General features: G+C 46.4%; 2 protein-coding genes and 1 pseudogene across 9 annotated transcripts; 1 reads left to right on the top strand and 2 right to left on the bottom strand.

Moving 5' to 3' along the window:
• Positions 1-6,652: 6,652 nt before the first annotated feature.
• Positions 6,653-20,716, bottom strand: LOC120702997 (E2F transcription factor-like E2FE). 8 transcript variants are annotated; one of them, XM_039987004.1, is made up of 11 exons: positions 20,314-20,716; positions 20,067-20,211; positions 19,896-19,973; positions 19,702-19,770; positions 19,479-19,605; positions 19,334-19,401; positions 19,178-19,250; positions 19,018-19,079; positions 18,520-18,913; positions 7,272-7,331; positions 6,653-6,884 (listed from the first exon to the last, which is right to left on the bottom strand). In XM_039987004.1, exons 1-10 carry the CDS (start codon positions 20,565-20,567, stop codon positions 7,279-7,281), a joined length of 1,323 nt encoding a protein of 440 aa, XP_039842938.1. In that variant the 5' UTR covers positions 20,568-20,716; the 3' UTR covers positions 6,653-6,884; positions 7,272-7,278. The 8 variants fall into 8 exon arrangements, with proteins under 8 accessions (XP_039842938.1, XP_039842937.1, XP_039842941.1 ...); XM_039987003.1 differs by having other exon boundaries at positions 6,653-7,191; XM_039987007.1 differs by having other exon boundaries at positions 7,272-7,301; positions 20,314-20,715.
• Positions 9,878-13,268, top strand: LOC120703001. Its single transcript, XM_039987008.1, has 3 exons — positions 9,878-10,059; positions 10,157-10,245; positions 12,841-13,268. Exons 1-3 carry the CDS (start codon positions 10,033-10,035, stop codon positions 12,986-12,988), a joined length of 264 nt encoding a protein of 87 aa, XP_039842942.1. The 5' UTR covers positions 9,878-10,032; the 3' UTR covers positions 12,989-13,268.
• On the bottom strand, positions 10,614-12,818 carry LOC120703000 (annotated as a pseudogene).
• Positions 20,717-21,301: the final 585 nt, after the last annotated feature.

Genomic DNA, 21,301 nt, shown 5'->3' on the forward strand with positions numbered 1-21,301 from the left:
CCTTACGCCGCCGGACAGAGGCCAGCACGTTCCCTTCGCATCCGAGGCCATCAAGGACCTCGGAGGCAGAAGGGAACGGCCACCTCGCCGGCGGAAGGACCTCGCTCGGCGGCCGCTTCCTTTTCGCTCGACCAGGAAGAGGATTGGTGTGCGGAGTTATGTACTTTGCTCCTTGCCGGACTGAAGAGTTACCGCAGCTATGCGGGCAGCCGGCACGGGTTCGATTCGCAGGAATCGGGCCATGTTTGGTTGTGTTAGTAGCATAGGTAGCACAGATTTTGACCAATAATTAAAGGAACTAAATAAAATTAATTTATAAAATTAACTTCACTGCCTTGCGCTACTTCGCGAGACGAATCTAATGAGGTCTTTGACCGCATAATTAGAAGTTGTTATTGTAGCATTACTGTAGCTAATCATCGATTAATTACCATCATTAGATTCGTCGCGAAAAGTTATGCTCATCTGTGAAGAGGTTTTACAAATAAATTTCGTTAAATTTCATTTAGTACTCCATGCATATAAGATTCACTCGTTACGCTAGTTGCGCTACCAGAAACCAAACGGGGCCTCGATTCCGCGTTTCTCACCCTGGGTACTAGGGTTGTGTGCTGGGTGTGTGTGCGTGTGATGGTGTGCTTCCTCGATATGGCGTATTTCGAAACTACTCGGACAGCCTCGTCTGCGTTGAGTCCGGTCAGCGTGGGCGCCCAGAAATTTTATATGACTCCCCAGTGCTCCTGTGTGCTTTAAAAAAATGTATAAGTCATATATAATATTCTTTCTTTTCAAAAAAAAACATAAATATTCTGAATAATTAGATCGATCAAAAAGTTAATGAAATAAATTAGGCTGATATTTTATATAATTAATTTAGTAGACAAATAAACTGAAATGGCATGTAATCATAATTAATCAGTTTGATCCAAGAAACATCATTGGAAATGCACTTATATCCCCAAGAGACCTACGGCTAACTCAGTTTTGTGCTAGACTTAACATAACCTCTTTCATTGAACCAGCAGGCAAAGGTAGATAGGTCCGATTTTAGAGCATCTCCAGCAGTTTGGCAAATCGAGTTGCCATCTTTGATTTTTGGCAAAAATGTTAAAAATACTCATCCAACAATTTGGCAAAAGACTTGGCAATTTTTGGCAACTTGAGAAAAACCAGCCTCCAGCGCGTAAATATACGCGCGCGGCGCGCGGTTGGCATCGTGGTTTCTAGTCAGGTGGGAGGGTGAAAAGAAATAAATAACAGAGAAGGGTTCCTGATTTAAGTTTTCAAGAGATGGAAGAGCATAAATATAATTTTGTTTCTCTCTCAGGGTTCCTGATGTAAGTTAGATCTGGATTTTGCAAGTGAATTATGCCAAACTGTCGGAGATAAGCTCTTTTTTTACTTGGCATATCTTTTTAGAAGTTGGCAAAACACAAGATATGCCAAGTAAAATATGGCAAACTCTTGGAGATGCTCTTACTGGACTAGATAAAAGCCGGATAGTGATGGCAATTAGTTGACTCATGTCGAAAACCATCCTCCAACAACAAATTCCCCCACTTATATTTTGGATTCTCCCTTAACGTCTCAGGGTAATCCCAACCCAAAACACTACTAGTGATTTCTATACTTGCCATGTCATATAGATACTACTCATAGAAACTATATTTCTAATGGATGGTTTCTACAAAAGTAATTGCTATCCAATCATATCTCTTCTCTCTATTTTCTCTCTCTAATCATATCTTCTTTTGTTTTGGTTTTAGCGTAAGACATGACTTTTTGTATGAGACCTGATTTCTTTATTTTTTTCTTCTTTTCTCATTAACTCTCTTGCCACCTCGGCTTTTTGCTTACATAACAATGTATTTAATGCTATAGAAATTAGCTGAGTTGGAGGGTTGGGACTGCCCTGAGTGGGAGTTTCGTGGGCACAGTTAGTTAAACTGAGAACTAGGTCATTATGCCAGATGAGTTTTATGGTGATGAAACTCTCCTCACATCTCATGAAATTTTATCATTCTCTCTCCTTGTCATGTCAGCAAAATTGATGATATTTAATGTCATGAAACTCTCCATAAAACTCTATTGAGACCGGCCTTATTTAGAAGCTGCAAAGATCCACGACCTACATAAATAGTCTCCACCGGGCGGTGAGTAAAACTAGGCTGGTTTTCCTAGGTAGGATTATCATGATGATTTGGAGCAAATATGTTTTGCAAATATAAGATTGAGGTGAATTTTATCATTTTGGTGCGGTCATGCTAGACTACAATAATACACTTGCATAGATAGCTCTCAAGGGTTGCATTGCCAATGATTAGTTGGCTGTTGGTAGACAGTCAATTACGTATGGTTTGATTTTTTTCCTTTAAAAATAATCTTTATACATTCACTTGTACTCCATCCTAAATTATAGGTTACTTGATTTTTCTAGAGATATAGCTTTTGCTATGTACCTAAGCATACATTGTGTTTAGATATGCATGCTAAAAATTAAGTATCTAGAAAAGTCAAAACAATCTATAATTTAAACAGATGGAGTAATTTAGTACAGAGATCTGATTATAGATATGGTTTTTGGTTTGGATTAACGGCCCACTGTTAAGAAAAATGGAATTCTTTTGAAGCGTATGCATCCATGGCAATTAGACATTCAAGCTAGTCGTGAAAAGGAAATAAGAAATGCATTCAACCGTGACAACTTGCACTTTAGATGCCAAACAATTGCTCCGCTTTCTCAAAATACAGCACCCGAAATCCAGGTTTCAGATAAAAAAAAAGTGAAATCACTTGATAAAGTAGAGGCCATGAAGGCTCTCGATCTCAATTCAGGGGCTGCAAATTAGAAGTATATGGAGGCCTGTCCGTCTGTATTTGCCATCCAAAAATGAAATCGTCGAAGTACTTTGGACCCTGTATGAAACTACATGCTACTGTTGAAGTGCATGCAAACGCAAGCAGGAGCATGGGTGTGTGCACGGTCCAAATAGGGGCTGGCTTGACCCGGGGACTCCCGGAGGCCGGAGGCAGAGCCGCGGAAACAAAGAAGCTTGAGCAGCGGCCCAGCGGCCACCCAACGGAAATGCTTGCGTGATGGGCTTCCGTTTCGATTCGGCCCGCTACATTCAGCCTGATTTTGAAGCCCAAAGTCTTAATGCTGAATCCTCGGGCTTCTCTCCGAGCCCAGGACAATGTCAGGGTTTATATTCCGGAAATATTAGGAGTTATGTGTGCAACTGTTAGTCAAATCATCACATAATATAAAAAAATATTTTATATTATTGAAATATTTTAAATATTAAAAAAATGTTTTCAAAAAACCATCCAAGTGTGATCTTACTTCGAAGATTTCGTCGCAAGGAACACAGTAGTGCAGTCAGATTTATATTTAGATATACGATTTTGGAAAATATAAATGTGTGTCACCTTAACTTGACTGCTAGTCACACGTGTGACTACTAATAACCCCCTTTATTCATTAAAAACATAGATTCAATCATTGGCAAGTGCCTCTAAAGAAAGTTTGGGGGCACTTCCATCCCAAATTATATGACTCTCATTCACGAGATAAACTCCTAGCTTCATGTCAGTGACTCAAGGCTCTGAGAAGGTGATTAATGGTCATGTTTCGGATACAGTGACTTGATGGGCATGTTAACGACCAAAATTAGTATGGTTGTGAAGACCAGTTTGATCGGTATGTATAGACTGATCAGACTGATCAAGGTAATTTTGTCAAAATGCAAATTTGACTCCACCATTGTGTAGCTCTCGTCGATATGATCAAAATGCACCGGTCTGACCGTTTCATGTAGGAAGTATTGCATCGAGCTCCTCCTCGCACCGCACGAACGTGCGAGCTCGTGTGCTGGAATACAAGAGAGAAGATTACATCATTTCTCAATGAGATGAGACATTTCTCGATGGCGATAAGCCTCGTATTGGTCACGCAATAATAAACTCGCTTGTCTTTCAAAAAAAAAATCGCTTGTCCGGGGAAGCAGCCATGGTAGCTGGTGGGGGATGGAGTGAGTGACGCAAGATTTGCAAAAAAAAAAAAAGGTGACGCAAGATTTGCAAGTTGACGTTATGGAGATAGCTGTTGGACGCCAACTTTTTTTTAAAGAAAAAATATCGCTGTTCCCAAAGAAATCTGACCGTATTTAATACGTTTTATCGTGGCACTCGACGCCACTGTCACGGACTCACGGTGCTCCATTCCTCCTGCTCACGGCTTCGCCGCGACTTGTTTATGCCGAGTGCACACTGGAATATGCTTTCGGCGCTGGACGTGACAGGCCACGGGCTATGCATTACCAAAATGCCCCGCCCGCCACAGCCCACTGTTTGCAAACTCTGCTCGTCAAGCGGTCTCAAGGAAAAGATAATATACACAACTATGTATTTTATCTGGACCGTTCATCAAGGTATTGGGATAGATGTTGGACCAGCAGAGATGGGCAGATGTACACAACTTTTGTGTCAGATGTACGCATACGTATTCACGTGTCCCGAGGAATACATGAGGCTACGAGGGTTGCGATATCAGCTGTTTTGGTATGCGATTCGAAATTTGAAAACCAAATCTAGAGAGAGAGGGGAGAGCGGTGAGGAGCGGCAGCTGCTCGCTGGAGCCGCTAGTTGAGCCTGTACCAAGTAGTGTCGGACATGTACTCGGCTTCATCGACGGCGGGGTTGGGTCGGGGTTGCCGCGGCCGACCGTCGCGTTCCGGCGGTTGGGAGGTCGGGGCCCGGCGTCGCGGTCCGGCGGCACGCGGCGCGACGGCCCCGGCGGCGCGGAGGACGGGGCCCTGCGCCGCAGCCAGCCGTCGTGACTCCGCACTCCGCGCCTCCACGGTACGGGGCCACCGGCTGGTGCATCGCCGCCGCCTCGCCCTTCTCCTCCCGGCCACCTCGACCTCCTCCGCCTCCGAGCTCCTCTCCGGCGGCGCGCTCCTCGACAGTGGGGGCGGCGGGTGGCCAGCGGGCCCGGACGACGACGAGTGCCGTCTCTGCTGCCGAGCCCAGCGCGAGCAGAAGAGAACGCTGCCGCCGCCGAGGGCGACCGCGGCAGCGAGCTAGCGGCGTTAGCCTGGAGGGAGTGCCCGACCCGCTCGAGGGCGTGTTGCTGCTTGACGAGGCCGCCGCCCCCTCGTCATCTTTGTGCTCTGCGGCATCTTCAAGAAGTCCAATGTCGCGTCGGCCTTAGGCCCTCCTCGTGTACCCCAGTGCAGCGGGGCGAGCGGTCCGGCGTTGCAGTGCAGCGGCGCGGTGGGCGAACAGCCTAGCGGCGTGGAGGTGAGTTGAAAGTCGATGCGGATGCACGTGCTACGCCGCCGGCGAGTTCCTTGGAGTCCGTGTCCGTCTCGTCGGCTTCCGTGGAGTCCGCGCTGAGCGGCGCGGTGCGCTCCGCGTGCATGCGCGCGCGGCCACTCGCCTGGACGCGCATCGCGGACGCACTCACCGGTGAGGCTCCTGCTAAGTGCTTCGGCACCCGGGAGTTCGCGCACGCCGACTTCCACCCCTGCCAACGCCACCTCCTCGCCAACATCCGCCGCCGGCGCAGCGTCGCGGGTGGATCCGCGACGTCATCGGGCGCGACCGGCACGAGCGGGAGCGGCGGCCCCGAGATCAAGCTCGAGAGGCTTCGTCGAGACCGGGAGGTGCTGGCGCTAGCAGCGGAGGTCCGCGTGCAGCTGCTAGACATGGAGCGCCGCGGGCGCCATCGGGAACCCAGGCTTCCTGGACAACCTGCTGGCGTGCCACGGCCACACCGCGCCCCCCGTGGGGGCCAGCAGGAAGCGGCGGCTCCTCAACGCTGTCGCGGCCACCTCCGACGACGCAGGTGCCGTGCCGGCTCCGTCCGTACTTTTCCGCGGCAATGTGGCCTGGGTTCTCTCCGATTCCATTGTTTCGAATCACTACTCGTTTGAAATGCTCATAATCCGCTGCTGCTTCTCGTGGGGGGTTTTTCACCAATTTTTCTTTGTTCGTGTGTCAGGGGTTTGTGATCAATTTATTACTCCATCGAACCATTTTTTTAATCTCATTTCCAGCGTCAACCACCACCATGAACTGTACCCGATGAATTCGTGTTCTTGCGGAATGCATGGTTTGATTTTTTTAAAATCCCAAATCGTGCTTGTCGCTGATCATTAGAAGTTTGAAACCGCGAGATATTTTTGGTGGAAATTGTTTCGCCCTTTGTTTTGCTTTCGATTGGAATTATTTTGCAGAATATTCTTAAGCAACAGAATGTAAATTAGAGTGGTTTTGGAACAATTTGTGATGCACAGGGAAGAATTTATATTTGTGTTTTTATTGATGTTAATATGCTACATCCTGACACATAAAACACATAAAATTTTGGGTGTTTTATGTGGCATGTATATGCATTATGTCTGTTGTATTTAAGTGGATTTTAACCGAGCTTAAACTCTTTGCTACCTATGAATATGTGGTACTGTGTGGTATAACTGTGTATATCAAAATAAATGCAGTGTTGGATTGATGTTTTTCAGATCAATAGTGTGTTAGGGTGTTGTTTATGTATGGTACCAAGATGTTTATTGAAAAATGTACCACGATGTATATCGAAAATAAATATGATACAATTAAAGTTAATATTCAGAATCTGTGTACAACGTTATTGAATAGTGATATACAAGGGCCTTGCTCACATTTTCCAATTCTGAGGAGCTTGTTTTTATCCAATCAAAGAGTTGCAAATGAACCAGAAAAATAATTAGAATCAATAAGGCCTTATTTTGAAAAAATTACACAAATGGACTGCTGACGCTGCAGTGGCTAAGCTTGTGATCGTCGTCTAATGTTGCTTGGTTTTGGGGCCGTCGGCAGTCTGGTGCGCCGCCACTACCTGACTGCCACATCAAATGATTCTAATTAATGTTCATAGCATTCTTATAAAATCAGTGGACCAATGGTAATACTGTAGCATTCTTATAATGGAACTGGGCAGCAATCTTTATTTTTTCAAGATGAAATGTGTGCACTAAAATTCAACCCACACCAACAAAATTAAGCATTCAACCTTTCATTTCTATTTGCAAGCAATTTCATATATGTTAAAATAATACATAGACCATATTGAATTCCAATAGGGGCGGCAAGGAGGGGCAGTAAAGGCTTTCCCTTTGCTCCCTCAGTCGCTGTGATGTCCCTTAGTTCCTGAATACAATATCCAAATGAATTAATTTTTAAATAAAATGAGAAATGAATCGGGTTGTTGGCATCTAGATTAGGCTTACCAAAGCTTTATCCCACATATCTTCTGACAACTGCAAGAACACTGACAGCATAGTCAACAGCTAGTCATAGAATGAAAACAGATGTCACTGCCAAAATGTGGAATGAAACGAAATATATTTTTCTTAGGGCATGTAACAAGATGAGCATTGGCATATACATATGAAGCCGCTTCATTGATTGCAATATTAAATACTCTCATATAAATCATAAAATTCAAATGATTACTGGCAAATAAAGAATGAGAAAATATATTAAATTGATCAACAAGAAACTACTCACACATCTAGCAAGATCAGGAACAATTCAGAATAGGAGGATTGCCCAATTCGACCTTAAATATGAAAGATAGGACAGATTGGTTAGGAGGATAGACTGGATTGATTCTGTGACCTTGTTGATAGGATCAGAGCGCTTCTCATATGGGGTTTGAGTCGGTTCAGTTTCTTCCAGAAGGTCTAAACCGAATATTAACTGTTGAATTCTATGTTGCTTGAAATATTTTCACATGCTTGAGAAAACAGTTTCACATATTTATAAATAACAGATGGAATAAAGGCGGAGCGGCAGCGGCGGGAGAAGCTGAATCAGCTGGTCTACGCCCTGCGTGCAGTGGTCCTCAAGATCTCTAAGATGGACAAGGTGTCCCTGGTCAGCGACGCCATCGCGTACATCCAGGAATTTCGGAATTCCGCAGCGGCGGCGCACGCGCGCGGAGAGAGCCTGGCCGTGGAGGTGAAGGCAATGCATGACGAGGTGGTACCGCGGCGGCAATCCAGGTGCTGAAGCTCTATAATCATGTTCTTCACACACATATCTAAACTGTTCCCCGATCGAGATTAGCTAGGGGATGATCATCGCTAAGCTTGCACAGTTGCCTGCCAGAGACTGGGAGGAACTGGTCACCGAGCTAGGCGATACTAATCCACATCATCATGTGCTCGATTCTCCTCACATGCTTGAGTTGTTTTTCTTTAGTTCTTTGTACAAATTTATAGTGAATGTAAATAGCTTGAGGTGTTTTTTTTTCCACAGGAGCTCACGATACACTATTGTACATTTAATTTTTCTAGCATTCATGTGGACGTGGTGGTACAGTCTGATTACTTTCTTGCGACTAAAATGATCATGACAATAAGTTTTACTTCTCAAATATACACATATGTACTCCTCAAATATACACATGTACTAGCTGTGTATCAGAGGGTACAAGTAGTACTAATGCTACAGGCCGAAGCACTTGGGAAAGATAAAATATTGAAGTGTAGTGGGGTGTCAGGCTCTCTCCACTAAAAATGCAGGGTGTTTATGTCAGCTCAGTCTGGTGTGAAAAGCAATTTTATATCACATCAATCTGAGCATGGCAGATGGTATACGGTACAAAAAAATTTTAAATATCTCTTATACACTCACATTGTACAACAGATCGCACGATCCATCATGAGATGGAGGGTTCGGATAAGTTCTACCATAGCTTCGTGGTGTACCAATCATTTTTCGGGTCTGAATCTCAAGCCCGTGTTTGCGCTTTAAGCATTTGTGGCTTGTCGTCTTTTGCGCCGTTCGGCTTTTACAGCTAAGAATCTTGGCCTCTAGGTAAAATCTGAGCGGCGAGTTTGTTCCTTCTGTTACTTCAAAAAAAAAGAAGAGTTTGTTCCTTCTTTTTATTTCAACTAAAAGCGGCCACCAGCCAGTTTGTTAAAACTTCAATTTTACAATAGCGTTACTATTGTGCCGTACGGTCATTCTATTTCATAACAACTTTCAACCAATCTTGTAAAGCCTTATTAATCAATAATCATGCTATCCCTCTAAAGCTAATCTGAAGCCTTAAGGAGCTGTAAAAAGAATAGGAGACAACAAGGGAAGCCTATTTTGTAACAAAAAATAGAAGACAAAACATAATAAAAATCAAGAAACCGAGCAAATTCGTGAGAGATGACACTATTATCTTAGCTCGCGGAGTTTCATATGCAGACGTCTGCATTATCTATAAAATTTCTAGCAAGTGTTTTGCTTTTACGCAATAATTGTTGCTCGAAGTGCCACTCACTCTTCCAATGTATAATACGTAGACGAAACCATGTTCAAATACTACGTCTAGCACTTGGCAGTCTACATGTATTTATTTCTTGGAAATAACTCTATCGGCATATGGTAGCTTCCTGGGTATACTCTCCTAAAAAGATAAGGCAAATAATTCTTGTGTACTGAAACAAACAGTGGGCAACAGGAAGGGCCATGTTTGGTTAGAGGGTGAAAAAAATTTCATAAAAACTTTTAACAGCTTTGATCACTAATTAGAGATACTAAATGAAGTCTAATTACCGAATCAACTCCAAAACTATGGTACTGTAATACTACTGTAGTTAATGAGGGTTTTGACTGTACGATTAGGGGATTATTAGGTGCGATTACTGTAGCATCACTGTAGCTAATCATGATGAAACTTGACTTATTAGATTCATCTCGAAAAGTTACACTCATCTATGAAAAAGTTTCGCAAATAAATTTCGTTTAGTACTTCATGCACGCATTCTTATTTTTTGAAAAAAAATTTCATCATCTAAACCAAACACGGCCAAAGAAAAGTGGAGGGTAGGAGCGTCATTTCCGACCAGAAGCTCCAAGCGACCACACGCCGATAAAACCGCCCCACCCACTACACCCACTCCCCCTCCTCCGCCGTCGCCTCTCCACTTTCCCCATCCTTCGCCGCCGTCGCGGTCGCCTCGTAGTCCGAAGAGCCGCCCCCCGACTCCGATGGCCAGCCGCTGGGTCCGACCCGAGGTGAGCTTTCCTCGGTCGCTTCGTCTCTCTCTCTCTCTCTCTCTCTCTCTCTCTCTCTCTCTCTCTCTCTCTCTCATGGGGCGTTGCTGCCGCGCAGGTGTACCCGCTGTTCGCGGCGATGGGCGTGGCCGTCGGCATCTGCGGATTTCAGCTCTTCCGGAACATCACCGGGAACCCGGAAGTCAGGTCCGGATCTGGACTCTTTAACTCCTTGACCCGTTTGATCCTTGCAAGAGATGTGCTGTGCGTGCTGTAGGACTGTAGCAGGATAGATCTGCTGGATTTCTTTGCGCTCATGGAGTGGTCTGTGTGTAGTTCGAAGTTCAGTAGTCAGTACCGTCGTTTCTTACTTGTTTGGACTTGGGCCCATGGCTTGGGGTTGACTTGCCAGGCTATGGTTGCTGTGCTTGTATCCATCAGGTGGAATATTTGTGGCCGTAGTTTTCTCGGTTGAGGGGGGTTGGCAAAGGGTTGAAAACTACTAGTCTTTCCGTAGGAGTCATGGTGTCTACATACAGTGGCGGAGGACTACCAAAAATTTAGGTGTGGCGGTGTATTTATAGACTATAGTCATATATTATACGGAAATAAAAGTTCATAACAAGAACATCGTTCAGAAGTACCTTAAATAAAGAAAAATATGTAGAGTACTCATCAAATCAACAATTGGACCAAAATAAGCTGTGAAAAAATGAGAAAATATCAATTAGTAGTGAAACATTAGAGTAAAAATATTAAATATAATACGAGATATACAATTAGAGTATAGAGTTATACCGATAAATTTATTAGTTGCGTCTAGGATACTTTGGCATCTTGTACTTATTATTAGACATGATCTGATGAAAAAGAGTAGTTAGATAAGATGATGCCATCCTAACTAAAGCTGGTCCACAAAGCTTTACCACACTAAATGGTGGATTGCGATGTGTGAATTGGTATATTTGTATAACTCATGCCAGCATGACAGACACTGAGTTACCTATGCATAGTTGTGGAGTTGTGGTCAAATCAAAGACCAATGTCTAGAGCTTTATTATATACTCTCACCATAATACCAAACATGTTCTGAGTTTTTGCTTGGAAGCTAACCAGCATTTCTATACATGGTTTCTGTCAGAAATCGAAATATCAAGTATTTAAACAGGCCAAGTAATACTAGAGTTGCATACTATGGAGCAATATGTTCCAACAATCCAACAGGCAAGGCTGTAACAACTATTTTACTTCCATGATTTGGCCAAGACGTAAGTGTAACCAGCAATGGTGTACTTTTGCTGTTTGAATGCTTAAAAGCAGTACAAGAACTGAAGTATTTAGAACATTGGAGTTTTTGAGTGATGTGAAGTGAACTTATTTGAAGTACTTAGAGCCCACAAAGAGACAAAGAGTTAATGGTACAGATTGAACTGAATTGGCAGAGGACCGAATTCAGATACTTCAGATATGACTTGATTCTGATCATACGGGTTGCAGTTGGATTAATTGGCTACTTTCAAAGTAACAACAATCTGATTGTACCTGCAAGAGGTCCCCAACGTTGATTACAAGCGCACCGGGCACAGGCTTCACATCCACCCAGTAGCTCGTCTCGTCGTCATCGGTTTGCTACTTTGCTTCACCTGCAGGCCACCCGCACAATCCTGCGCGAGGACGGTGAGCACGCCGGGGTCTGTGTGCGAGACGAGGCCCATGGTGCGCTCGGGCTCGGGGCACACCGGGTAGTAGTGGCAGTCCCTGACCTTACCCTCGAGGCACGAAGCCTCCTCCAGCCTCGTGGGCCCGAGCCCAAGCCCCTCGGAGAGGAGCCCCAGCAGGGCGCGCCCCACGGCGGTGGCGTGCGCATCCCACTCGATGGCCTCGTCGCGGCAGACGGCTGGGATGCGCGCCGGCCGCCGGGTCGGGCCTCTCGGGCCCGAACGCTATCTGGATGGTGTCGCGCCAGCTCGCGGCGGGGGCCCGAAACAGGTCGACGTTGGAGGAGTAGGAGACCCCGCCGGGCATGGCGCGGCGCGCTCAGCGGCGGGGAGCTCGTTGAAGGCGCGCACGGCGGCGTGCGCCCGCGCGGGGTGCTCCTCGGGGACGCAGAGGGCCCGGTGGTGGTTGACCAGGTGGAAGAAGCCCCAGCTGCAGGCGGCCTCGGCGGCGGCGAGGGGCGCGGGGAGGGAGAGGTCGACGACGGGAATGGAGACCCCGGGGCGCGGAGGCGTAGGGGTCCGGCCGCGGCGCAGAGGCGGCTGTGGGGCGGGCGGGCGGCGGAACGCAGCGGGGGGAGAAAATTTTTTTTTGGGCCTGGGCTTAGGTATGGCGCTCGCCATACTGGGCCATAACGGGCCCTCCGCCCCTGTCTACATACCTACAGGCTACAGAGGTGTACCTGTGTGGTGGTGATGATTTATTTTGAGAAAAAGCATGAGATGATATGCATGTCGTTTCTACTTGTTCAGAGACTGATTGTGTGACTGTCAATAACGTGCATGCGCCCCTGTTTGCATGTATAATAATCTCATTTCACTATTGTTCATGTTTACTGTTTGCAATCTTGGTTCTTAGTTGTAACAACTTGTCAGTGTGTAATGCATACTGAACTGCTTCCCCTGTTATATATATGGTGTTAACTCGTATGATACTAAGAACAAAGTACTTTGATGTTGTAGTAGCATCACTTGTATCAATAATTTGAACTTTTGGTTAAGTAACAAAGTGCAATCCTGATGTCCGAGTCAATAGGCTTACTTGCTTGCTGAAGGGAGAAAAAAATTAAATTGCTTCAATTTACAGGGTAAACAAGGCAGGGAGGGCAGCTGGTGTGCTTGAGAACCATGAGGAGGGGAGGCGTTACGCAATGCACAGCCTCAGAAGCTTTGTGCATGACAAGACCCCAGAAATCATGCCGGCCATCAACAAGTTCTTCACTGAGCCAAAGTGAAGCGATTTGCTCGGGTGCTGCTGCTGGAGTCGCTATTGTCGAGTGTACCCATTTAAGGCATTCAATATGTAATGTCATCCATAAATTGGAGGACAGCGGATACCTCTTATTAAAAGTACCGTATGAGTGATTGGTGATGGCTTGCTATGTGTATGATGGTTTATGAGTGCTGCATCACCCCTGTTTGATGTTCATGCTCATCTGTCATGTGGATTTGCTGTGCCTCAGTGATAAATTGCCAGCCAACGTTCATTTGGTTACTGCTACTGATGTTATGTGATGTGCATCCCATATGCAGTCTGTTAAACTGCGGGCTTGACTATGCATCATCATTACTTCCATGTGCTTGATACGTTCCTACCTCAAATGGCTAGCTTATGCTCCTTTCATCAGTCAAAGAGTTAGCGGATCAAACACAGGTTCGTTCAAGGGACGTAACGTTTCATTCTAACCAGAATGCCAGCATTATATCAGACAGAACCCAGAAGGAAGCATTGGATCTCACAAAACCCAGAAGGCGGCATTAGATCAGACAAAACTTGTCAGAAGTTCAAGTTCAGAATGGTCGAGAAGTGCAGGGAAAAAAAACCATCTGGATTGTAGCCTTAAGCTGTTTTCCGGCTGAAGCTTGATCCTCATACCAAACCATCTCCTTTAGACTATTTGATAGAACGAAACAAGGAAATGTGGAAATGATAACCTTTAGTGTTGACTACAGATTGACAGTGGGTCAAAAAAAATTTGAACTTTTCCCTTTCGACAAAATGGCCTCATTTTTTTGCATTTGAGTAAATACAATGAACCAAAGGCCAACATTTCCTTCGTTTTATTACAAACAAATCAGTTCCCTAAGCATGCATCAACAACTGAGTTGATCTGCCTACTGTAATCCGCTTACAACAGACCTGCCAGCATTCTAGTTCATGATGATGTTTCCCGTGTAAGATCCAAGTACCATGATTTCCATGCTTCCACATAATGACCAAAAAGATCATTCAATGCTGCAACAAGAAATGTGGAAGAAATTAAGTAAGTTTAACCCAGTCAGTTCTTCAACAATATCAACTCTCAATAGTAGAATTAATTTTCCATTGGGACTGCCCTTACAGAAACAAACTCCGCCTATGCTGACTGGAAGACTCTATCTCCTTAGTCGTCTCAGCATAGCCGGTCCCAAGCCCGGGTAAAGGAGGAGGATTGTGTTAGGTTTTGGCAAACCAGCATAAAAAATAGCCACTTTAATGGATTTGAAACCCACAAGAAACTCATTGGGGCGTAACCCTCTTAGCGACGCGCTACATCGGAACCCGGGTGTGGTGATAAATGGGCAAGGGCCGGGTCGCCATCCCCCCAAGGGCGCGTCGTATCGTGACCTGGGTACGATGATAAGTGAGCAAGGGTCGGGTCGTCACCTGAATGGCGCGCTACATCTATGCCCGGGTGTAGTGAAAAATGAGCAAGGGTCTTCGCACTTCCCTCGACGGGTGCGAAGGGTAAGGAAGCTAGCCGAGCCAACTAGGATTCGTATAGTTAGCTGGAACGTAGGGTCCCTAACGGGTAAGTTGCGAGAGCTAGTTGATGCAGCAATTAGGAGACGTGTAAATATTCTATGCGTTCAGGAGACTAAATGGAAGGGGCAGAAGGCGAAGGAGGTTGAGGATACTGGCTTCAAGCTTTGGTACACGGGAGCAACTCCGGGTAGGAATGGTGTATGCATTTTGATTGACAGGAGCCTTAAGGATTGAGTCGTAGAGGTTAGAAGGCAAGGCGACCGGATTATCCTAATCCGGTTGGTAGTTGGAGATTCGGTTTTGAATGTGATCGGTGCCTATGCCCCTTAGGTAGGCCTTAATGAGAGCACCAAGATGCAGTTCTGAGAAGATCTATATAGCATGGTTAGTACCGTGCCTACCAGCGAGAAACTCTTCATAGGAGAAGATCTCAACGGCCATGTGGGTGCGACTAATGTAGGGTTCGAGTGAGTGCACGGGGGTTTTGGGTATGGTAGCAGGAGTCAAGAAGGGGAGGATGTGTTGAACTTCGCGTTAGCCTACGACTTGTTGATAGCGAAAACCGTGTTTAAGAAGAGGGAATCCCATCTTGTGACATTTCGTAGTGGACAACACTCGAGCCAGATCGACTTTATCCTTGCTAGGAGGGGGGATAGACGTGATTGCTTAGATTGTAAGGTGATACCTGGGGAGTGTGTTGTCCCTCAACACAAGCTTGTGGTGGCGGACTTTCGTCTTCGAGTACGTGTCCACCGGGACAAACGTGCCAAGATTGAGGGAACAAAGTGGTGGAAGCTTAGAGGGGAAGCGACACAAGCGTTTAAGGAAAGGATGCGAGGTGAGGGGCCTTGGGAAGAAGGAGAAGACACAGATGACATGTGGCTAAAGATGACAACATGTGTTCGGAAGGTGGCCTCAGAGGTGTTTAGCGTGAGTAGAGGAGGCAAACAGGAGGGGAGAGACACCTGGTAGTGGAACGACGAGGTGCAAAGGGATATTAAGGAGAATGAGTGTTTCAAGCGCCTCCACCTTGGCAAGAGCATAGTCACAGGATTCGGGGTCGATGCCTCATCCCTCGACCCGGGAACGTCGTTCCGATTCGAGGGTCGGGGTCGAAGAGGGTCAGTGTCCCATTCAAGGTTAGATCGTGTCCCGGTTTGAAAGGGGTCGCTGCCCCATTGCTAGCAGATTTAATTGGAATAAGGAGATTAAGAACAGTGGATTGGTGTGGTTTTTGTTAGACAATGAGCTGAGTACGTGTAGCATGGTCTAAATGTACTCTTTTATATGTTTCTTATATGCTTGTGTAGATTAGTTTCTTCATTAGTAGCACATATATATTTTTTATCTTTATCGACCCGAAGATATTGACCCCGATGAATCAGGGTCGCGTCCCACATAATAATTTATCGTTCCATAGATGTATACCCCTTCGTACCATAATTTTATAAAATGACGACCCTCGACCCCGTTCCTCGACCCGGTCGACCCAGGAACTTTGTGACTATGGGCAAGAGTGCAGCCAACATCGAATGCTATAAATTAGCGAAGAGGGTTGCAAAGCGAGCTGTGAGTGTAGCAAAGGGTAAGGCGTATGATGACCTGTATCAGTAGTTAGGCACGAAAGAAGGGGAGAATGACATTTATAGGATGGCTAGGATCCGCGAGCAAAAGACAAGGGACATCAACCAAATCAAATGCATTAAGGATGGAACAGATCGACTGCTAGTGAAGGATGAGGAGATCATGGATAGATGGAGAGAATACTTCGACAAGTTGTTTAATGGATAGAGTGAGGGCCCTACCCTCAAGTTAGATGACTCTTTTGACGATACCAACAAATGTTTTGTGAGGAGAATTCAGGAGGTAGAGATCGGGGAGGCTTTGAAGAGGATGAAGGGAGGTAAAGCGATGGGCCCTGATGGTATCCCCATTGAGGTGTGGAGATGCCTAGGAGATAGAACAATATTATGGTTAACTAAGTTTTTTAATCTCATTTTTCGGTCAAACAAGATGCTGGAAGAATAGAGAAGTATATTAGTACCTATCTTAAAAAACAAGGGCGATGTTCAAAGTTGTACTAACTACCATGTGATTAAGCTAATGAGCCATACGATGAAGCTTTGGGAGAGGGTTATCGAGCATCGCCTAAGAAGAGTGACAAGTGTGACCCAAAACTAATTTGGGTTCATGCCTGGAAGGTAAACCATGGAGGCGATTTTCTTAATACGACAATTGATGGAAAGATATAGGGAGCAGAAGAAGAACTTGCACATGGTTTTCATTGACCTTGAAAAGACATATGACAAAGTACCGAGAAATGTCATGTAGTGGGCTTTGGAAAAGCACAAAGTCCCAACTAGGTACATTACTCTCATTAAAGATATGTACAAGAATGCGACGACGTTTGTCCGGACATGTGATGGCAACACCACTGACTTTTCTATTAACATAGGCCCACACCAGGGGTCAGCAGTGAGCCCTTATTTATTTACTTTAGTGATGAATGAGGTCACAAGGGATATACAAGGTGAGATCCCTTGGTGTATGCTCTTTGCTAATGATGTGGTGCTAGTTAACGAGAGTATGGCAGGGGTTAATAGGAAGTTAGAGCTGTGGAGACGCACGTTAGAGTCGAAAGGGTTCAGACTTAGTAGGACCAAGACTGAGTACATAATATGCGATTTCAGCGCGACTAGGCATGAGGAGGGAGACGTTAGTCTAAATGGACAAGTGGTGGTCCAGAAGGATACTTTTCGGTATTTAGGATCGGTGCTAAAAAAGGATGGCGACATTGATGAAGATGTTAGGCATAGAATTTCAGCTGGCTGGTTAAAATGGCGGCAAGCTTCTGACATCCTTTGTGACAAAAGGGTGTCACAAAAGCTAAAAGTCAAATTCTATAGGACAGCAATTCGTCCGGCGATGTTATACGGTGCTGAATGTTGGCCTACAAAAAGACGACATGTCCAGTAACTGAGTGTAGCAGAAATGCGGATGTTTCGGTGGTTTTGCGGGCACACAAGGAGGGATAGAGTCCAGAACGAAGTTATTCGGGATAGGATCGGGGTGGCACCAATTGAGGAGAAACTTACCCAGCATCGACTGAGATGGTTTGGACATGTCCAACGAAGGCCTCCTGAGGCGCCAGTGCGTAATGGGGTTGTTGAGCGGGTCGATAATGTAAAGAGGGGTAGAGGTAGAGCTAAACTGACGTGGGATGAGTCGGTTAAGAGAGACCTTAAAGATTGGAATATCTCTAAAGAGATAGCTTTGGATAGGAGCGCTTGGAGACTAGCTATCAATGTGCCTGAACCTTGAACTTATTTCTTTCGGGTTTCATCTCGAGTCTACCCCAACTTGCTTGGGGAAAAAAGCTATATTGTTGTTGTTGTTGTTGTACTGCCCTTACAGAAACAACACAAAGGGACCTATGACATGATTGTCAATAAAAACAAAACCATTAATGCATAAATCCATCAAGAAAATCTACCATGGTTTCATAATAAGAAGTTTCAAGTGTAAATGTAAATGTTTTTCTTTCATCAATGGAGTTTTAGGTCACATACATAAGAACATTAATGGTTTTACTGGTAGTTGGTTTCCAGACATTGTAATGCAGGGTATGTTAAGTCCACAACTACGAAGGCAAGTCGTGTATGGTGTTTTTATTATATAGTACATTGTTAAGCAACAAGAATAAAAAAAAATGGTGGGAAGCTAAAATTGATTATAACAATAGCATGAATCTCTAAAAAGAATTTAGCATGCCTTTAATATTTCATTAGTAAACATTTCACAGTTGCTCATGTATTTTCCAGATTCTTCAAAAAAAAAATCAAGATCAGACACCAGCATATCACGTATAGGATTATAAAGCAAGTGAAAAGGCTTGGCGAGTTAATTGCGAGAAAAAGAGAACAAAACAAGAGCTTGCAGGGCATTTGGGCAATGCAGTTTTGTTTCTTCGAACAAGAATTATTAAACACGAGTCATATGGAAATGAAATGCTAAGCTCACCTTGGTTTTGATATTGCGGACGGAAGGAAACAGCAAGGTTTTCCCAGTCCTGAATGGTCTTCCTCTCCTTCTGCCTAACGGTGTGATCATCACTTTCCTGTTTCTTTGCCACAGCAGGGTGGAAGGGCCCATAAACAAAGTCACTCCTGTTCCCTTGCCCCAGCTGCCTCTCAAAAGTCTTCACTATGTTGCCAGCACCCTGCATGAGCTTGGCTTTGTCCTCTGTTGTGGGGTCCAACCGGCCCCACTTATTGTCAAAATTTGTAAGATCAGTACCAAATGCCCTTTTATTGGGTCTGGCTGTGGGTAGAGCGATCATGGTATTGTTCTCTTGCTTTCGCTTTGCCTGGCCCAACCACCTGAATGCGGGCTTTCTAGTGTCAGCTTGCTGTGTCTGAAACAAAACGGTGGAAGAAACAATGATAAGCAGAATAATCATTTCATTCAACTGAAATATCTTTTAAAAAAACTGAAACAGGCAGGCGGTCAAGAGCCTACCTTCTCAATGAGATTCAATGAAGATAGTACATTGGCAATGTCATACAATCGCCGAACTTTAGCTGCATCACCGATATTAGGATAAATCTTAGTTCTACTTGAATAGGAAAAGCATAGCTACAAGCACAAAATTGAAAACAAAAGGAATTCATGTACTAACTTCTCATATTGCTCTCAGCATGTCCCTCTCCTAGGAGAAGCCTAGCAGCTTCATCCAGTGAGAACGTCTCAACCTGCCCCAGATGCAAACCGCATTGGAGTCAACCTCAAAGGAAGATAACCCCAGCAATACAGGTGAAAATTCAGTGTCACTCACCTCCATGGTGAGGAAGAGCTTGACAAAATTCTGAGTGAGCAGTCCAAGGGACTTCTCCTTCCGATGATCTGAAATTACAGCAGTCAAAATTGAAGTCAGCACATAAGTCACCAGGTATAGCAGGAACACAGTTAAGCAGCTATACCAGATCTAAGGCGGCAGCCCGGTGCATCAGGCTTGTCAGACGTATTGTCAACAGACTGGCTGAGCTTCTCGCTCTCGGCGTCCTCATCAGCATCCTCCAATTTCTCGTCATCTTCATCAACAGAGAGCTTTGCAACCACAAAACCCAAAGAAAATGCTAATGTCAACAGCAAGTAACTTGTACGACGGCCACAGCCAGCCAAATCAAGTAGAAGAAATCTAACATTAGCAGTGGATGACTCCTCCATTGGAGGGAACACTGGTGATCCGGACATCTCCCTCAGCGCCCTCTCCTGATCAAACCGAACGATGAGAAAAAAGGGGGCTAAATTATGTGTAATCAGATTATATTTTGGAGTTAAGATGAAATTGACAGTGCTAGAAATGGAGAAGGGAGGACCCAAAGGCATAGCCAGACCTTGAGTTCTTTGAGCGCTGCAGGGACTCCCCCGAATCCGAGCCACGTGTACCGATTCTTGGCCCTACGCACAAGAATCTGCAAGCCCCAAAGAATTGACAGCACATCAGGATATCGTCACCCGCGCCACATCCCGGGAACTAGAGCTGGGGAGGAAAAATCGCGGCCCACCCCGACGCTCTCGAGCACGTTGACGATGTCGTAGATCCGGCGGCGCTCGACGCCGAGCTGCTTGGCCGCGTCGTCCAGCCCAATCGTCTCCACGTCCTCCCGGTCGTACAGCGCCACGAACCTAAAGCCGCCGCGAGAAGGGATCCTGGGTCAGGGCACCGCGCGCCACGAGGGGGGGTGTTCGGCGCGGACTAGGAACACGAACAACAAGGCGGAGAGACGAGACGGGAGACTGGGAGAGCCTTACTTGGAGCAAAGCAGGCCGAGTGACTTCTGCTTGCGGCTGTACGCGTGGTGGCGGCACGCTCGCGCGTCGCCGCTCCCGCTCCCGCTGCCGGCGCCGCCGGCGCCCAGCAGGGGCGCCTGGAGAAGCTGCATGCGCGGAGCCACCGGCGCCGGCTGGGCGGCCGCCGCCGCGGAAGGCTCGGCGCCGGAGGAGGGCCTGGCGGCTGCGGCTGGGGCGGCGGAAGAGGAGGGCCCGGCGGCTGCGGCGGCGTCCATCGCGAGCGCGGGAGAGGGTTCGGCTCACGCGGCGCGGGCGGGGGAGGGGAAGGAATCCCTCTGCCGCCCGAAGTAAAATTTTTGGATTGTCCTGTGCGCCCCGCCCCGTAGATCTGCGGCGGGGGGCGGCCACGCGGCGAGAATTCACGCGAGGCCGTTGGGTAAATTTGGGAGCTCTAAATTTGGCGCCCGCCGCGGCGTCGGCGGCGCCGCGGCTCCCTCCCACCCACTTTTCAAACGCCTCCGCCCCCGCGCCGTCGCGGCTCGGCCGGTTCGAACCTTTTCGCCCTCCTTGTTCTGGGCAGGTGGGCATGCGGCTCGGGCTCGCGTTCCAGCAGTTGGGCCCGATGGCCCTGTGCGGGTCCCGCCTGTCTGTGATGGCTGCCTAGTCAGAGGTGGCCCAGCGTCCCGGTGCTGCACTGAAAGTGGGGGATGGATGTCCGTGGCTCCGTGCGATGGAATCATGGAAGGCGGCACGTGCCGAACTGCCAATCTATCGTTTTGGATGCCCGGCACCGGCAGGCGGCAAGAATGCCCTGAAAAGGGCTGACAGGTGACAGCCACGCTCAGCTACCCCTCGTGGTCTCCGGAAGAGCTTCCGGTTCCCCGGTTAACAAAAAGCTCCACAATGATAACGAAGTGCTGTGTGAAAATTCGATTTTGTATTTTTTGTTTTTACCCCTTCTCTGGCTGTGTTTAGTCCCCTGAAAACACTGTAGCGCTGAAAAAACACT

This window comes from Panicum virgatum, chromosome 4K (genome assembly GCF_016808335.1).
Source record: "Panicum virgatum strain AP13 chromosome 4K, P.virgatum_v5, whole genome shotgun sequence".
Lineage (NCBI taxonomy): Eukaryota > Viridiplantae > Streptophyta > Magnoliopsida > Poales > Poaceae > Panicum > Panicum virgatum.

Bases quoted from the DNA above. Each gene is read 5' to 3' on its own strand.
- LOC120702997 (XM_039987000.1), bottom strand. From the start codon at position 20,567: ATGGACGCCGCCGCAGCCGCCGGGCCCTCCTCTTCCGCCGCCCCAGCC. The intron at 19,402-19,478 runs GTATAGCTGCTT...CTGTAATTTCAG, and splicing joins GGGCTGCCGCCTTAGATCTG to ATCATCGGAAGGAGAAGTCC. The intron at 13,990-18,519 runs GTGAGCTTAGCA...TTCTTGTTGCAG, and splicing joins TCCGCAATATCAAAACCAAG to CATTGAATGATCTTTTTGGT.
- LOC120703001 (XM_039987008.1), top strand. From the start codon at position 10,033: ATGGCCAGCCGCTGGGTCCGACCCGAG. The intron at 10,060-10,156 runs GTGAGCTTTCCT...GCTGCCGCGCAG, and splicing joins GCCGCTGGGTCCGACCCGAG to GTGTACCCGCTGTTCGCGGC. The intron at 10,246-12,840 runs GTCCGGATCTGG...TTCAATTTACAG, and splicing joins ACCGGGAACCCGGAAGTCAG to GGTAAACAAGGCAGGGAGGG.